Raw genomic sequence first — 16,616 nt, 5'->3', positions numbered from 1 at the left:
CTCCCCATGGGTGCGGGGGCATTCAGTGCGCAGCTCTGGCTGGGAGGAAAGGCTGAGGGGTCCCCTTCAGGCGTCCTGTGGGTGCTGCGTCCGTCCTTTGTGCCCAGGAGGGCCCTTCTCTCTTCCCCTGGCATTCCCCCCTCGTGGCCTAGGCCCAGCAGCTCCTTTGGCTTCAGCCACACTCAGCCTCTGGGCGGCAGGGCAGGACCTCCCGGGGGCAGGAAAGGCTGCCAGTGCCCACTGCAGCCAGGAGAGGACAGGGGGCAGGTGAAGAGATCTGGGCGGGACAGGGCAGCCCCGCAGGAAACCCGAAAACCAGCTGGAGCCACCCGATGGCCATGACAGCCCCAATGGAAGCTGCACATCGAGGCACCTTCCATTGCCCACCTGTGTGTCTTCAGGTGGGACATTGGAGCAGACCGGCTCTGGAGTGCAGCACCTTGCCTCATCCTCTAGTGCCTTACCTGTGCGAGGACACTCAGGTGTCCTTGCATGAAGGCAAACAGGAACACCGGATTCCGGTAGGGCAGGGATTACATCTGAAACTGTCAGACCCTTAATACTTTTTTTCTGGCTTGCAGCTTGATTGTTACTGGTGACCTTTATGGGTAATGTTTATTGTATTGAGGCCAGCTGGGTTCCTCTGTGTGTTTCCACATTGTCATAAGGTTATAAGGGACCACAAAGGTTATCCAGCCCAGCCCCCAGCTGAATGCCAGATACACGCAGCATCTCTGACCATCTGGCCTTCGCTTGAATACAAATGTCCCAGGAGAGCCCACCATGTCATGTGGCCGTCTGTTCCACTGCCAGACAACTTGTGAATTCAGGAAGTTACCCTGATGTCCTAGGATGGACCTCATTCCTCCCCCCCCGTGGCTCTGCTCCTCTTCTCTGGGGAAGAGAAGATACATCCGCTCTCCCTTTGGTGCCACAATCCTACCTTTCTCTCCAACGGTCTCCTCCTCTGTAGGGTAAAGGGAGCAAGAGCCTTCCGGCCGTCTTCCCGGTGGCCGCTTCTGGGCTCACTGGGCCTGTCATTGGCCTTACGCCCACAACTGGACACAGGACTTCCCGATCACGATCCCTGGGTGGCATTTGCCTTGTTCGCAGCTACAAGGCGCTGCTGGCCTCTGTTTAGCTTGGGGTCGCCAGAAGCCTCCAGACCCCTTTTTTACCTGTACTTTTCTGCTGGTCTTGTGCCTCACGCTTCTCCTTCCCAGGTGGAGAATTTTACATTTCCCGCATTAAATTCCACCCTATCAATTTCACCTCACTCAAGCCTGTTCAGATTTTTTTGAACCTCTCGGGCCCACCAGGCTTTGTGCCCTGTGCAGACTTTGAGGTCTCCTTGACTCTCTCATCCAGGCCCTTTGATGTACTGGGAAACGATCCCCCCCGCAGAGGCCGTGAAGGAAGGGCTCCCGCACACCTCCTTTCAACCTGTGCCTAGTTTCCTCTGCCTTGGGGGATGGGTTGGCCGTGGCTTGGCCTCTGAGTTCTGAAAACTCCCAGCAATGGCTCTCCCTTGGAAAAACAGGGGTGGGGGGTCCTTGCTCCCCAAAACAAGCCTGTTTGCAGCACCTGCCTTTGGAGGGTGTTCCTTTGCCGGTAAGCCTGGTAAATTTTCATCGAAAGTCAAGAGGGGCTGGCAGTGTTGGTGGGCGCCCTCTCTCGGCCACTGCCTAGATGACTAGTAAGAGCTCACGGTTGGCACTGTCTGCTGGGCACAAGGGCGACAGTGTCCCCCATGCAGTGGTGTGGAGTGTCCTCTTCTCTTGCAGAGCCCGTTTTTTAGAAAACCTGGCTGCCTCCCAGAAAGAGAAGATCAGTGCCATCAGCCGTGGACGAGCAGAGATTCTGGCTGAAGCTGCTTCGAACACTGAGCCAGCGGCCCCAGGTAGGGTGCAGGAGGCCCAGCTTGTCCCTTCCTTGGTTCTGTTCTCTTCTGCTTGGCCTTTTCCTCTTTAAGTGCCCCTTTCTGCCATAGGGAGGTGGAGTGAAGGAGAAAATGGAAACCTTAACTGGGAAGAGCCCAGCTCAGAGCCTGGCTTGGATCACCAGGAGAGCAAGGAGGACGTGTCCCCCAAGGAGGCCTCTTTAAGCCATCCCTTTGACACCTCCCGCGTCTTGGGCCCGGACCCAGAATGTGCCCCGGGTGGCATGAGGGGGGCTCTCGAGAGCAGCAGTGCTTCTGCGAAGAGAAAACTGATGCTCGACATGCTGTTCGCTAATAAGAGCCCGCCAGGCATGGAGAGGACGCTGCTCACAGACCAAGGCATGGAAGAGACGGGGAAGATGGTGCGCCAGGAAGAGGAGAGCCAGGAGAGGACGGGCCAGCGGACCAGATTGCAAAGCCAGTTCAGTGTTGAAGCCGAAACCAGCCTGAAGAGGCTGGACAGGGCCCAGATAATGGGAGGTCCACTGGGGCTTGGCTCTCAAGCTCTGAAGATCCAGGATCTGGACTTCTCAGACCTGTGTGAGGAGGAAGATTTGGATGTACAAGAAGCAAAGGTGGCCAAGACGAGCTTGCCCCCCATGGCTTTGGGAGCAGGTGAAGACCTGGCCCCTCCTCTGATTCCTGGTTGTGCTCCACCTCCTCCAGCTCCTCCTCCTCCTCCACCTGGCATACCTGGTCCGCCTCCTCCCCCTCCACTCAGCAGCCCCCTTCTTGGGGGAGAAGCCAGCTCCCCTGCCAAGAAAAAGAAGACGGTCAAGCTCTTCTGGAGGGAGCTGAAGGACATAGATGGCCCTGCCCGGGAAAGTCGCTTTGGGCAGGCTACTTCTGTGGGCATCCCTGGAGAAGGTCACAGTTGACTCTGCTAAGCTGGAACATCTCTTTGAGTCCAGGGCAAAGGAGGCTCCGAGTTCCAAGGTAAGTTGCTGCGTGAAGCTGCAGCTTGGCCTATCAATGCTCTTCTCTGGCTGGAAGAGAACATAGAACATACAATGACAGAGTTGGAAGGCACTTTGGAGGTCTTCCAGTCCGATCCCATGCTCAAGCAGGAGATCCTATATGGACAAATGGTTGTCCAACCTCATCTTGAAAACCTCGCGTGGTGGATCACCTACAACCTCTGAAGGGAAGCGGTTCCACTGGTTCTCACTGTCAGGAAACCTCTCCTTAGTTCTAGGTTGGATCTCTCCTTGATAATTTTCCATTCATTGCTTGTCTCGCCAATAGGTTGACCTCCTCCTCTCTGTGACAGTCCCTCAAATATTGGAAGACTATACCATGTTGCCCCAATCTTTCTCTTTATTAGACCAGACCTATCTTGTTGGATAGCGCCCAATGCTCAAGTGTTATCAAGATCCTTCTGGATCTTGATCCTATCTTTTGAAGTGTTGGCTATTCCCCCTAGCTTGGTGTCGTCTGCAAATTGGGTGCGTTCCCCATCCCTCCCCTAATCTAGATCATTTATGAAAATGCTGAGAAGGACCGGAGCGAAGACAGAACCTAAGGAACAGCAGGTGCCCTGGCATCACTTCCCGGCTTGGAGATGTGGGCTGCTCCTCCTCTTCAGCCTCTCCTCCACGGCCAGACCCTGGGCTCAAAGTACAAGAGCAAAAGGAACTACTCTGCCACTCCTTCCCCGTCCGGCACAGCAGCTTCCCTCCCCTCCTTGGGCTCCCTGCCCCACAGAGGTTCTGTGTAGAGGTGCTTTGCGGGTCTCTTGGCTGCTGGGGTTTTGAGTTGCAGGTAGACAATCTTCTGATCCAGCTGGTCCTGCTTTGGGTCTGGCCATGGAGAGGCCTCTTTCCCTTGCTCGAGGCATAAATGGGCGTGATAAAGAAGTAGAGCAGCTGTAGCTCAGGGTGACTGGTGTCTCGGCCTGGCCGATGCTTCCCTGTTAGACTTAAGGGCCTCACTTGTCCTGGTCTCAGCTCTGCATCCTCAGGAGCCTCTTGACTTTCTTGGCTTATAATGGTGGATTTGGCAAAAAACTATCTGGGTTCTCTTTCTTACTTGTCAAAGCCAAGAAAAGCAAAGGCGCACCTGGATCCTGTGTTTAATCTGTTCCAATCCTGCTGCTCCCCTTTTAGAAAGCTGTGGATGGAAGGAAGCTGATTGTAGTCCTGGATCCCAAGAGGAGCAATGCCATCAACATTGGCTTGACGGTGCTGCCTCCCATCCATGTCATCAGGACGGCCATTCTCAGCTTTGATGAGTTTGCCATCAATAAGGAAGGGATTGAGGTGAGAAGGGATTTCCTGGGGTGTCCTCAGTGCTTCCAAAAGCTTCCCGTTCAGGAGAACGTCAGGAGATTCTGATGGATCCGAAGGAGGTTTTGACTCACCTTAGTCCCTCTGGCTTTTTTGTTGAACCAGAAAATATTGACCATGGTTCCCACAGAGGAGGAGAAGCAGAAGATCCAGGAGGCCCAACTGGCCAACCCGAATCTCCCTTTGGGGTCAGCCGAGCAATTCCTGCTCACGCTCTCCTCCATCGCAGAACTCCCGGCTCGCCTCCAGTTGTGGACTTTCAGGCTAGACTACGAAGCCCTGGAGAAGGTACTTGTGCAAGTCCTGGGTTGACCAGGGGTGCAGAGCCAGACTTCAGGACGACCCTCCCTGCTAGCTTGCAGGAAGAATCTGCTGGTTAGCAAGGAAGGGCGAGTCCAGGTCAATCTGGCAGCCGAGCGTCCCTGTGGATGCGGGGCACTTGTCTGGCATTGCTGCCTGACGTAGTCGGTAGGTTTGGAGACGGGGTGTCACTCCACCCCATGAGTGTCTGACCAGATGGCTCTTTTCTGACTCCTCCCTTTTCCGCGTTTCCTATTCCGGGAAGGTTTGGGTACCTTATTTATTTTATTGATCAAATTTATTTGCCGCCCGTCCTGAGGTTCAGGTGACTCTGACTGGAACCTTTTTATTTTCTTCTCTTCAGGAAATTGTAGAGCCTCTGTTCGACCTGAAGCTGGGCATGGAGCAACTAGTCAATAACCAGACCTTCAGGTGTATTCTGGCCACCCTTCTAGCCATGGGCAACCTCCTGAATGGCTCCCAGGTGAAGCATGACATGGCTGCCTCTTAGGAAAGTCTCGTGCCTGGTGTCAGACCTGCCCTAGTCTGATTTCCTAGGAAGTAAAACTCTCAACTCCATTTGGTTGAAGTGAAAAGGCACTTTGACTAAGAGACGGTGATTGCAGTAAAGTCAAGCGGAATCTAAAATCTAGACGTCTAGCTTCCCCTAATCCTTTCCCCCCCTGCCCCGTGGTCTGCCCATGTGTGGCCAGTCCGGCACTGCCGAGATGCTTTGGGAGACGCTGAGGTGTTTGTGCGGGAGAAGTTCCCCTCTCGGGGTATACGGCCTTGAAGACCTCAGCTCTAGCATGAACCGGATTCCGAGCTTCTCTGTTCTTCCTCACATGTCAGTTCTCCCTCCCAATTTCCCATCATAAAAGTATACAGCTTTATTGGCCATTTGTTCCCCCTCCCTTCCCTGATTGATGGCAGAACTGCCAGCAAGGCGCCAAGCTGAAGGTGGTGGATCTGACACCTGGCTCTGGCATTGGATCAGAACGTATCTGGAGATGATCAAAGCCTTTTTCCCTGGTCTGTCCTAGTGAAGTCTCTGGGATTGGGGGCTGGTTTCTGAGGTGGGGTGCGAGGCCAAAGCCTGCCCTGGTGTCCCTCCCATAGCCTGCTCCTTACTAAAAGTCCTTTTAAGACATCCAGGATCAAAATAGGAGCATCTGAAGGCCTCCCAGCTCTTTGTGGACAGTCTCTGGAGCGACTTCCCCAGCACCTCTGGCACTTACGAGGTTCCTTGTTTCAGAGCCGAGGGTTTGAGCTCAGCTACCTGGCCAAAGTGTCGGAGGTGAAAGACACCGTCCACCGGCAGAGCCTCCTGCACCATCTGTGCCACTTCGTGGTGGTGGAGTTCCCAGCCACCACAGACCTCTACTCGGAGATCGCGGCCCTCACTCGCTGTGCCAAGGTGAAGGGCCTTTCCTTCCCCATTTTGCACCCGGGAGGCTGAGTTTGGTTGCTGAGGTCCAGCCCAAATCCCACAGCTCCCGTCTTGTCTCCTCAGGTGGATTTTGAGGAGCTGGCAGAAAGTCTCCTGCAGCTGGAGCAGCGGTGCAAAGCCTCCTGGGAGCACCTGAAGGCCATCGCAAAACACGATTGCAAGCCGGCACTCAAGAGCAAGCTGCTGGGTTTTCTGCAGGCCAGCACAGAGAAGATCGGTCTCCTTAAGATCGTCCACCGGCGGGTGTTGAACAGGTCTGTCTCGCTCGCTCGCTCGCCAAGAAGGGCCTCTGTTGTGTGTATGGCCATCAACAGAGCAGTGTTCCGCTTAGAGCCAGGCGCAGCTTCCCACAAGCAAATGGCGGTGGGCCTCGGGGAGGACACGGGCGGCCAAGAGGAGGCTGAGCTTCTGTTAAGTGGAACTGATCCCTGGATTGGCCACATCGCAGCAAGATGGTGGCCCTGGGTTCCGTCCCCGAGGCAGCTCACTTTAAGGGCAGGGTCGTCCAGGCCGGAGGGAATGAAGGCGCTGAGGACAAAGCTCCTCACAATCCACTCGTCCCTCAGTTGTGGGGGCCGGAAGACCCTTTTCTGTCCTGGGAGATTCATTCTGGAAAGGGTCGGGTCTCCCGTGGAACCTCCAGGCTGGAACATCCTAGGAAGATGAATGCCCAAATATTTCAGGAACGGCCGGTGCAGTTTTGCACATTCCTGAGGTGAAACTGTCCCATCCTTAAAGACCCTCCCTCCAGAAAACAGCTCTCCCCCCCCCCCCACAATGGCATGGCTACAGTTTGACCAAGTGGTTCAGGGTCTGGGAGTCTTGAGGTGCCTGCTCACCTGGTGGCCCCAGCACAGACCTCGACTCCCTTGCTTGCAACAGCTGGACAGGTTCAGACCTGAGCTATATGTGGATGGAAGCTGGGGCTGCCCCCAGAGGAAGGCCCTTGCCCCGAGAGTGGGGGGGGGCCAGCAGAAGCCGGTGGCTGTATGAAGTCAGCCACGCTGCTTGCTCTCCCTCTCGGCTGCCCCATCGGGACAAATTGCTGTGTCCCCCCCGCCCACTTTCCTTGGTGCGTTTGTTCAATTTGGTCTTTTGCTTATTTTGTAGTAATTGCTCTTTGAATGTTAAGTTGCTGAATATCCAATTTTAAAAGGACCTTCATCATGCTTGAAAGCTGTAAAATGAGATGGGAATGTAACCTCTGGAGTGAGAAGAGACCAACCAGGCTGCTCCTGGAGGGATTTTCTGCCCAAGGGCTGCAGTCTACCTCTCCCAGGGGGAGGGACAGGATTTTGGCTTTTCTGCTGCTCCATGCATCCTTCAGCCCCCACTGGGGGGGGGGATTAGGGCTCCGTCCGGATTCGGCATCATCTTTTTGGGGTCCCTGGAGGTTCTTTCAAGGGAAGGGGGGGGGGGAGGCACTTGAGCAGGTTCTTGCAGTGCCTTGGAGGTCACAGGCCAGTCTCTGTGGCAGTGCCACCTCGGACCCACGGACAGCAATAGCACTTACATACCACTTCAGAGCCAGTCTCTGGGTCCTCCTTTTACTCACCTCAGAAGGACGGAAGGCTGACTCAACCTTGAGCCTGGTGAGATTCGATCAGCCAAATTGCTGGCAGCTGGCAGGCAGCACAAGGAGCCTGCAGTACTGCACTCTCGCCACTGAGACACCGCGGCTCAGGCTTTCTCTCTCTCTCTCTCTCTCCCTCGAGGTTCCGCTCCTTTCTCCTGTTCCTGGGTTACGACACACACTCGGCGCAGAACATGAGAGTGACCAGCTTCTGCCGGCTCCTGCGGGAGTTTGCCCTGGAGTACCACACGTGCCGAGAGCGTGTCCTGCAGCAGCAGAAGAAGCGGGCAGCCTGCCGGGAGAGGAACAAGACACGAGGCAGGATGATCACTGAGGTGCGCGTCACCCAAGGGGGCTCAAAAGGTGCAGCGGGACACGGGCACACAAAGAGGCGATCCGTCTGTGTCCTCTCCCACCCCCTCGGGGCTGGCCTCACGGTGGCCCAGAACAGCAGGAAGAGACAGAGCCGCCACGGGGCCTGCATCCTTGGGCATCTCCTCTCTTTTGCAGATGGAGAAGTTTGCTGCGGCCAGCAAGATCGAAGGCGGCTCTCCTCCTCCTGCAGTGCTATCCGCCAGTCCAGAGCAAAAGGATGAAGCCAGCCACAAGGACATGGCCAGTTTGCTTGTCTCCCCAGCAGAGGAGGCACCGCTCCCCGGGCACCGCTCTCGCGCCAGCAGAGGTAGGACGTAGCCCCGGGGTGGCTGGCACAGGATTTGGCCTGGGCAGGACTCCTTTGCCTGGGCTCTCTGGCAGCTGCACACGATTCCCCGCCCCTTCCTGCTCCTTTCCGGTCCTTCTGGGTGCCTCCGTTTCCCCCTCCTCCCTTGGTAGCTCCCAGCATTGCTAAGGGCCCTCCCATATTCCCCTGCTGCCCTCCATCTCCCGGGGATTTCAAGTCCTGTTAGCTGGATTAGCAGGAGCTCAGTGCCCTGGCCCCGGCGTGGCGACAGGCCCAGGCCTTCCTGCAGAGGCCAATTGGATGGCATGAAGTGAGAAAGGAGCGCGAGGCAGCCAGTGCCGGCCTTATGGGAGGGGAGAGAAGCCCCCGAGGGCATTCCCACTCTTTACCTGGCTCTCTGTAGAGCAGCAGTCCCCGTGTGCGCTTGGAGCCTTCGGTGGGCCTCCTTTGGCCAGGGAGCAAATTCTGCAGGTCTGTCGAGAGGACCCCCTGACCGCTGGGCAGGCCCATAAAAAAGGGGGCTTCCTCTGTTTCCAGGTGTTTGGGCTCTTATTTCAGGGGAGCCTTTTTCTCGCCACAGAATTGAGCCCAAACCCTTCTCCCAACTGGGTGCTGCAGGTCCCACCCGGCTTATCTTTAGATGGCAGCCCATTCTGGGGAGAGAGGTCAGCGAGGCAGAGGAAGGAGGCCTCCCCCAGGGCAGACGGAGCCTCATCTGCTGGAGGAGGTTAAGAGGGGGGGGCTGAAGGGTGCACTGCAGTTATGTGGAGAGACGAGATGAGCTGGCTCAAACACCCCCCCACGCACACAGAAACATGTCAGCAACTGCCCCCACCCCTCAGGAGTGTCCCCATTTAGGTGCTGGGAAGCCGAGTCCTGCCGGAGGGTCCACCCCCCAGGAGGAAGCTGCTGGCTCTCCCGAGGATGCTTCGGAGGAGATCATGAACCGCCTGGTCAAGTCCGTGACCCAGAGATCTCCTGCACGCTCAGGCCCCGCGAAGGAGCGCCGGCGGTCACGCGGGAACAGGAAGTCCTGTAAGGGTTGCCTGCTCCGTCACTTGGGTGGAGGCCAGAGGAGGCTTCTGCTGTGGCCCCTCACCCTTGGAGGGGGGGGCGATTGATGTGGGGGGAGAGGTCTCCCTGCCCCTCCCCCAGGGTCCGGGTCCCCTCTCAGAGCAGGCCCCGCCCCGCCAAGAGAGGGTCTCCGCGTCTCCCTGACCTTTCTCTTCCCTTCCTTGCAGTGAGGCGGACCCTGAAGAGCGGCCTTAGCGAGGAGCTGGTGCAGGCCCTGGGCCTGGCCCAGTCAGCCAGCGTGGCCGTGTGAGGAGCCCCCGGAGGCCGTGCCGGAGACTGGAAGAGGCAGGAGGGGGGGGGCTTGGGGAGCCTTTTCCCTTCAAGAGGCTGCCTCCCTTCGCCAAGAGGGGCTGGGGGTCCTGTTTGGCCCCTTGGGGAGCAGCCTTCGCTTGGCCAGCATGTCGGCCTGCGTGCTTGTGTGGCTGCTCCTGCTCAGGGCTGGGCAGCCGAGTGTTTCAGAGGGGGGGGGGCTGCTGTCTTGCAGTGGGGAAGGGGCCGGCGGGGTGGCCTCGTGGCCCTCCAAAGCCCCAGAGGGAAGGGCTCTTCCTGCCCAGCCCCTCCGCCCAAGGACAAACCTCCGAGGCCTGCCTGGCCTTTCCTGGAGTTCAGCATTAGAAAGGAGAAGTCAAGGCTGCTCTGGCGGATGTGGGGTAGCAGCCGTGTGCCTCTTCCCCGGCCCCGCCTGCCTGCTACATTCTCAGTTGCTGCTCGTGAAGCGTTTTGGAGAGTGAGCTGTGTGGAATTCCTCCCCCTCCCCCCAGAACAGAAAAGCGGCTGTTGGCTGGCACACTCACTCACACACACACACACACACACGCACACACCGCCACCTTCTTCCCCAACAGCATTCCCCACCCCCGCACACACGCGCACGCACACAAACCCCTGAGCTTTGGGGCCCAGCAGCCCCCGAGAAGGACTCCAGAGACACAAGAGCGGAAGGGGGTTTGCCTGCTCCTGGGGGTCCCTTTCTCCAGGGCGCTTCAAGGTGCCGGATCTCAGGCCAGGCCAGTGCGGCACAGGCTCTGCCGTGGCCCATGGCACCCATGGCATTCTGGAGGGGTTCAGGACACACACACACACACACACACACACACACCCCTCCTTGAGTGGAAAGAGAAGGAGTGGAAAGCAGCCCAAGAATGTAAAAAAACGTGCCGTAAGATCGGAAAGGTGGCCGGAAGGGCTCTCCCTCGTTGCCCCCCTTGCTCTTGGTCCAGCCGCCTGGGCTTGGCTGCCTCCGGTGCTTTAAGCGTCCCATGTTCTGTTTCTGAGCAACCTTCCATCCAATGCCACTTTCGGCCTCTCTCTTGACTTGTTTGCCCTTCACATGTCGGTTTTGCAACAGGATTCGCATGTGGTTCTTTCTGTGTGTGACCACAGTGCCTCTATTGTGCTGGGGCCTCCCTATGTATTTGGTCTGCATTCATCCCGCCTTCAGTCTGCAACCTCTTCTGTTATTGTGTGCATGCTCACGCACACTCTCTCTCACACACACACACATACACTTTGAAGGACTCATTTCAACTCCATTCAGCAACATCCTTCGTTACCAAAGGAAGACATTTCATTATACATTCATTATTTATTTCTTAATGTCAACTTCCCTGTAGTATAATAAAGTGAGCAGAAGGACAGATGGCTAGGGAGCCATTTTTGCACCTTTTGGCCAATGTTCCTCCTGCTGCTCCTCATTTTTGCCAACTTTTGGGGTCTCGGTTCCTCCATCTGTCTTCCTGTCTTCAGTAAACGTCCTTCAGAGATATACACGTTCATCTTGTTTTTCACCGTTCCTTTTTGTCTATTAAATAAAGCTACGTTGGTTGTTAATAATTAGTTTTTAAATTCATATTCCTTGCTGCACCATATAGTGTGTGTATGTAATGTCCCCAGCACAACATACTTGAAATGTCAGATATTTCTGAAAAAGCTAAATTTATATGCAAGAAGCAACCAAAAAGGCACCACGCGTTTCTGCTCAAATCTGAACTGTTCATTACGCATTCACTGATTCATATGCATGCTTAACTTACACCACGTACCACAATTGCTATATTAAGCAACCAGCCTTCAAGTCTTTCCCCGAGAAAGAGTCCATAATTCAACATGATCTTCATTGTACGAGATGGGAGCAGTTGAAGCTCTGGGCCACCTTTTTCATCAGAAAACCCAAGATTGGATGCACCAGAGTTTCTTCAGGCTGTTCTGCTCGGCTGGGCTTTACAGGGGTGGCTGGTCCCACCCTGTGATGGGGTGGCTTATGTGGGTGTGGAGGTGATCTGTTAATGAGTAACCTTTGGTGGCATTGTTGGCTTGAGGACCGGCCAAGTATCCCGTAGCAGTTCTCCATGCTCCTCCCGAGCCTTCAACTTCATCCCCCACTATTGCTTTAGTGCTGGCAGCAGCAGAGAGACCCAGGCAATCTCCCCTGGGCCCTTTCAATGCACAAGGCCAACGTGGGTTCAGGGTGGGCTGCAAGGGCGAACGGCCCACCAGTGGCACAGGAGGGGCTCCTCCAAGAAGCAGAAAGAGCCCAGGACTGGCCATTGCACCTCCTGTCCTTGGGCCAGTGGCTTGAAACTTGCCCTGGAGGAATCTACGGCTGAAGGATGACCAAGGCCTTCCCTCCAAGGTGGTTGAGGTCTTCCTACTCCCTGATTGCAAGGTGTAGTTGATGTGGTTCTTTCCAGGCAAGGAGCTCTCCATGTTCACAAGTGTAGCAAAAGTGGGCAAATCCTGTTTGGTTCCCATCGTTTCTCCCCAGGGGCCACCGGCTCGATAGGGCCGGAAGGCCAAAGCTCCCAGGCCATATGCCAGGGGAATGAAAGCATCAAAAAAGGAAATCGTAGGTAAATGGGACGTGACCTTCACCTGTCCCGTGATTGCAAACATCTGTGGGCTCTGGCTTGCTTGGTTTAGTGGCTGTCTGCATGCACGGCTGACCTTGCAAGAACATAAAAGTGCAGGAGCAAAGGCGGGAAAGCAGAAGGCAACTCCAGTGCCAGAGCCACCCAAGGAGGAACCTGACAGTCGCCCGAAGGCTCGGCCCTTTCCCAAGACATCAGAAAAAGCGGAGGAGGAACGCGAGAGCCATCAGATCCCCTCTGCCACGGAGAGCCAAGGCATCTTCTCTGCTTCACTAAAGCTTCCCTCCACCTTTGGCTGAAGCATCTTCCTGACTCAGGTGTAGAGAGAACCTGGCAGCTTCCCTTCCCTGGCTTGGCAGGGCTCTCCAGTCCCCCAGAACGTCTCAGCCAGCGGCCGTCTTTGTGGGAGTGAGGGTCCCCCACTTCTGGATGGGAAGCCACCTGCAAGAAGGGCTGGGGTTCCTTCGCCCTGTCCTTATTATCAAGGTCTTGAGATGTTAAGACTTCTTACCCAACCGGCGATGGGAAGGGGGGGCCAAAGGGAGCAGCCCTTTCCCATTTGGGAATGGGTGCAGCTTCCCCTGAACGAGAAACTTGAAAACGGAGTGAATAGTCCTTAGAATGTAGTACTGGCTGCAGGCTACTTCTGCTGCCTGCCGGCCGTTCGGCAGTTCAAACCTCACCGGCTCAAGGTTGACTCAGCCTTCCCGCTTAGAGGGGGCTCTGAAGCACTGAAGCGGTATGCAGATCTAAGGGCTATGGCTATTGCCTGGCTGAGACCCCCGTGTGAGGTTTCAGAAGGTCCCTGACAAGGCCTCCCATAGGCCATAGGCTTTTGTTTGCGCATTGTCCACATTGCCACACCGGCATGCTGCGGACAGGCACCGCCAGCTTTGCCTGGTGACAAGGAGGCTGACCAGTCCTGGGCAGCTCCTGAGACTGAGGTGCATGGGTGGCCAAAGGGAGAGACCCGTGTCCAGCAGGCCTGCTTGTTCTCAAGTTATGTGAATTTGGATTGAAATGCACTAATAAAAGGGGGGAGGGGTCTAAAGTGAAAATGCAGGTTGTTCAGAGTGTTGTATGTGCAGCCCCTGAGGCCGTGGAGAGACTGACCTTGAAAGAGGAATGGCCTGAACTGGCATTTTCCCCTTAAGCCTTTTAGTAAGACTAACTGGTTTTGAGTTGTTCTCTCCCTCCACCCCACCCTGCCAGCCCCATGTTTTGTCAACAGCTCCTTAAGGGAGCACGGTGGCCGCTGGAACAAGCCGGCCACCTGGAACAGAAGGGCATCTGAAGGTGAGCAGCTTGGCTGATATCCCAGGAAGCTCCTTGAGGCCTCGGATGTGATAGATTTGCTTGGGGCATGAGAGGCATTCGGCTTAAGTGGGCCTGGGACTCGAGTTCTGCCGACAGGCCTGCTTCTTGCCTGTTGCTGGGGCAAAGATAGATTCTCTCATTGGCCCCAGATTGTTTTCTGAAGCAGGTGCCTATGCCAACCCTTCGAATCCTAGAAGAGTCACTGAGGAGGCCATGGAGGCTCCCTCCACAGTAGCTGTTAAGGCTCTGCTTGACCTTACCCAATGAGGAAGAGTCCACCATTGTTTTGCCACTGTTGGCTGTTTCTGTGATTTAAAGATGTTGCTGTGTTGTGCCCCCTGAAACAATGAATTTCTGGGTGATACAGAACCATCAAATGCTAAAGGAGATCTTAAAGGCAACTGGTCAACCGTCTGTCCTGAGTAGCTTCTTCAGCAGATGGCCACGTCTCCTGAGGCGGGCGGTTCTATTGCTGAAGAGACCTGATTGTTAGGGAATCTTTCCTGGTGTCCGACAGAAGTGAGTCCCTTGTCATCTGGGTACCATTCCTTGCCCCGATTGTTGGACCAACTTTAAACATTCCTTCCCTACCTTCTGACACACGAAGACACGTTTCCCCACCATTATCAAAACAAAAGCGAAGCATATGCAATAACTCCAACTGTTCTTCACGTGGATTTCCCTCTAGGTCCCTTGTCAATTTGGTTGCTCTCCTCTGGACAAGCTCCATTTTGCCAATTGTCCTTGAAATGTGGTGCCCAGAATTGAATGCAATATCTCATGTGTGGTCCACCCAGTTCATAATGGAGGGGAACGATCACACCGGAACTACACAGGAGCTCAACCTGAGAGCACCTGGACTTCATTCAACAGCAGAGCCATTAATGTACACTTGGTGGTGGGTACAGGGGTTCAGCCAGCCCAGTGTTTATCTAATGGTTCAGAGTCCAGCACATGTTCTGGTCTAGGATCTCAGGGGAGGCTTTATTAAATGCTGAAGTCAAAGTACTTCATGTCCAAGGCATTTCTGTGGTCAACCAAACTGGTCTCGATAGCAAGAAAATAGATCAGATTGGTTTGACATGACCCACTCTTGATAATCCCCTCCTGGGTCCTGTCAAAGTCCACAAACCAACTGCTTAATCATCTTTCTCGTAACTTTGCCTGGTATTTGTATCGGTCACACCACTGCAACACTGTGAGTGGTACTGGGTGCTCCTTGTTGTGGCCTGGGGTTACTGCCACTATGCAATCTGCATTGGCTTTGGGGTCCCTACCTGGCTAGGGACCAGGTTATTTGAAGGACCCTCTTCTCCCAACCAGACCCACCTGGCCCACCAGAGAGGGGAGGCAGGGAAGGTTACCATCAGGGAGACGTTATAGGTGTCTTAAAATGAGGACTGATAGACTGAGAAACAGTTTCTTTTCCAAGGCAATAATTGTCTTGAATCAAACAGTACGTTTGTGATTTAGTCCTATGTATAAAGTGGCATTTTTAAACTAAATTAATATATGTTTTAAATTGGTTTTAGACTAAGTTTTTAATTATTACTATTATTTCTTTAATTATTTTAATTTTTAAATACTCTGTAGTGTGATTATGATGTGGTGTTTGGGGCACTGTGCTGGAGTAGCTTTCAAATTTCATTGTATTTTGAATGCATTGTATTCTATTCTATTCTATTCCATTCCATTCCATTCCATTCTATTCTATTCTATTCCATTCTAAGGAGGTCCAAGGCGGGACCAAGAAGAAGAGCCTTCTCTGCGGTGGCCCCCTCCCTCTGGGACATCCTCCCCATGGAGATAGATTGACCCCACCTGGACTCTTTTGCAAGGCCCCCAAGACCTGGTTCTGCCAACAGGCCCAGGGACCCCAGAACAAGTGAACTGCTTGACTGTTGTCACCAGAAGGATGGAGGGTTATTGTTTTCTGTAATGGGATTTTATCCTTTATCCCAGAGTCACTGAGAGGGAGTTGGGGGGGGGGGCTATATAAATGTTCTTAAATCAATATCTGAGGGACCACCTCTTTCCTTTGGCTCCTGCCCACCTGCATGCCATGTTGTGGGACCCAGGAAGGGCCCATCTCTACTGCAGCCCCAGCCCTTTGGGATGATTTCCAGATATCTGGAGCCTGGATGTCCCCCCTCCCTCTCTGGCCCTTGACGGGCATCTGGCTGACCTTGCTGGGGCCTTTCCTGGAGATTGGCAGCATCATGGCTTCCTCCGCTCCAGGGCACAAGCTGGCACCCTCCTCTGGGCACGCCCTACAGCCTCCTCTTCCTCAGGCTGTGGCCACGTTTCTCTCTCATTACTTTAGCAACATCCTTAGGCTAAGGGCGGGACTGGTGATACCTCCTAAATAGCTTTCTTCAACCTGATTTGCCATTTTTGATCAGTTGCACTGAGGGTGTCTTTCAAGCCAACAAAATGTCCACTTAATTCTCACTCATCCTACCAGCTTATCAGCCAATCATGAGGAACTTTGTCAAATGCTTTGCTAAATCAGGAGGTCTTATGACTGCAGCTTCTCCACAATCCATCTAGGACAGCGGTATCAAACTCCATTTCATTGAGGGCTGGGTCAGGATTGTGTTTGACCTCGGGGAGCCAGGAGGGAGGCGTGGCCAGCCCAGCTTCACTCATCGAGGCTCCATTTTCAGCCACAATGGCCTCCTGTATCCCTCTGCCAGAGAAAAGGGAGCCCGGGGGGACCGCATGAGGCCTCCCCGAGCTCCGTTTTCTCAGGCAGAGGATTGCAGGAGGCTGTTGTGGCCGAAAACGGAGCCTGGGAGGGCCATGCACAGCACACACACACAGCCCGAGTTCTGTTTTCCCTGGCAGAGGCACTGCAGGCCAGTCCTTTGCTGTTTCCAGGGCAGCCGCGCAGGCCGGATCCGACCCACGGGCCTTGAGTTTGACACCCCTGATCTAGGAAGTAATTAGTCAAACAACCTGGCAAGACTTGTTCTTGACAAACCCACGCTGACTTCTTGTGCTCACAGGCTGATCTCTAGACTCTTCTACTTAGGTTGCTTGATGGAGCTCAGCTTAGCATCCTCCTTTCCCCACTTTTCAAATTTTCAGGCATTAAATCTCTGCTCCAGTCAAACTGCCACTTCTGCC

At 54.7% G+C, this 16,616-nt stretch overlaps 1 protein-coding gene across 1 annotated transcript in view; it reads left to right on the top strand.

Moving 5' to 3' along the window:
• Window positions 1-11,152, top strand: part of FHOD1 (formin homology 2 domain containing 1) — a 33,841-nt gene extending 22,689 nt beyond the window's left edge. The window contains 13 exon segments of the mRNA XM_087971874.1: window positions 1,785-1,900; window positions 1,991-2,784; window positions 2,786-2,875; window positions 4,045-4,197; window positions 4,330-4,512; window positions 4,889-5,008; window positions 5,780-5,941; window positions 6,038-6,228; window positions 7,690-7,882; window positions 8,058-8,229; window positions 9,088-9,264; window positions 9,471-10,248; window positions 10,292-11,152. Coding sequence (XP_087828000.1) covers window positions 1,785-1,900; window positions 1,991-2,784; window positions 2,786-2,875; window positions 4,045-4,197; window positions 4,330-4,512; window positions 4,889-5,008; window positions 5,780-5,941; window positions 6,038-6,228; window positions 7,690-7,882; window positions 8,058-8,229; window positions 9,088-9,264; window positions 9,471-9,553 — 2,434 coding nt within the window. The 3' untranslated portion in view covers window positions 9,554-10,248; window positions 10,292-11,152.
• The last annotated feature ends 5,464 nt before the right edge of the window (window positions 11,153-16,616 follow it).

Source organism: Notechis scutatus, chromosome 9 (assembly GCF_049901735.1).
Source record: "Notechis scutatus isolate UNSWTSFEM ecotype Mainland chromosome 9, rNotScu1.2, whole genome shotgun sequence".
Lineage (NCBI taxonomy): Eukaryota > Metazoa > Chordata > Lepidosauria > Squamata > Elapidae > Notechis > Notechis scutatus.
This window is presented reverse-complemented; position numbering and strand designations above follow the sequence as displayed.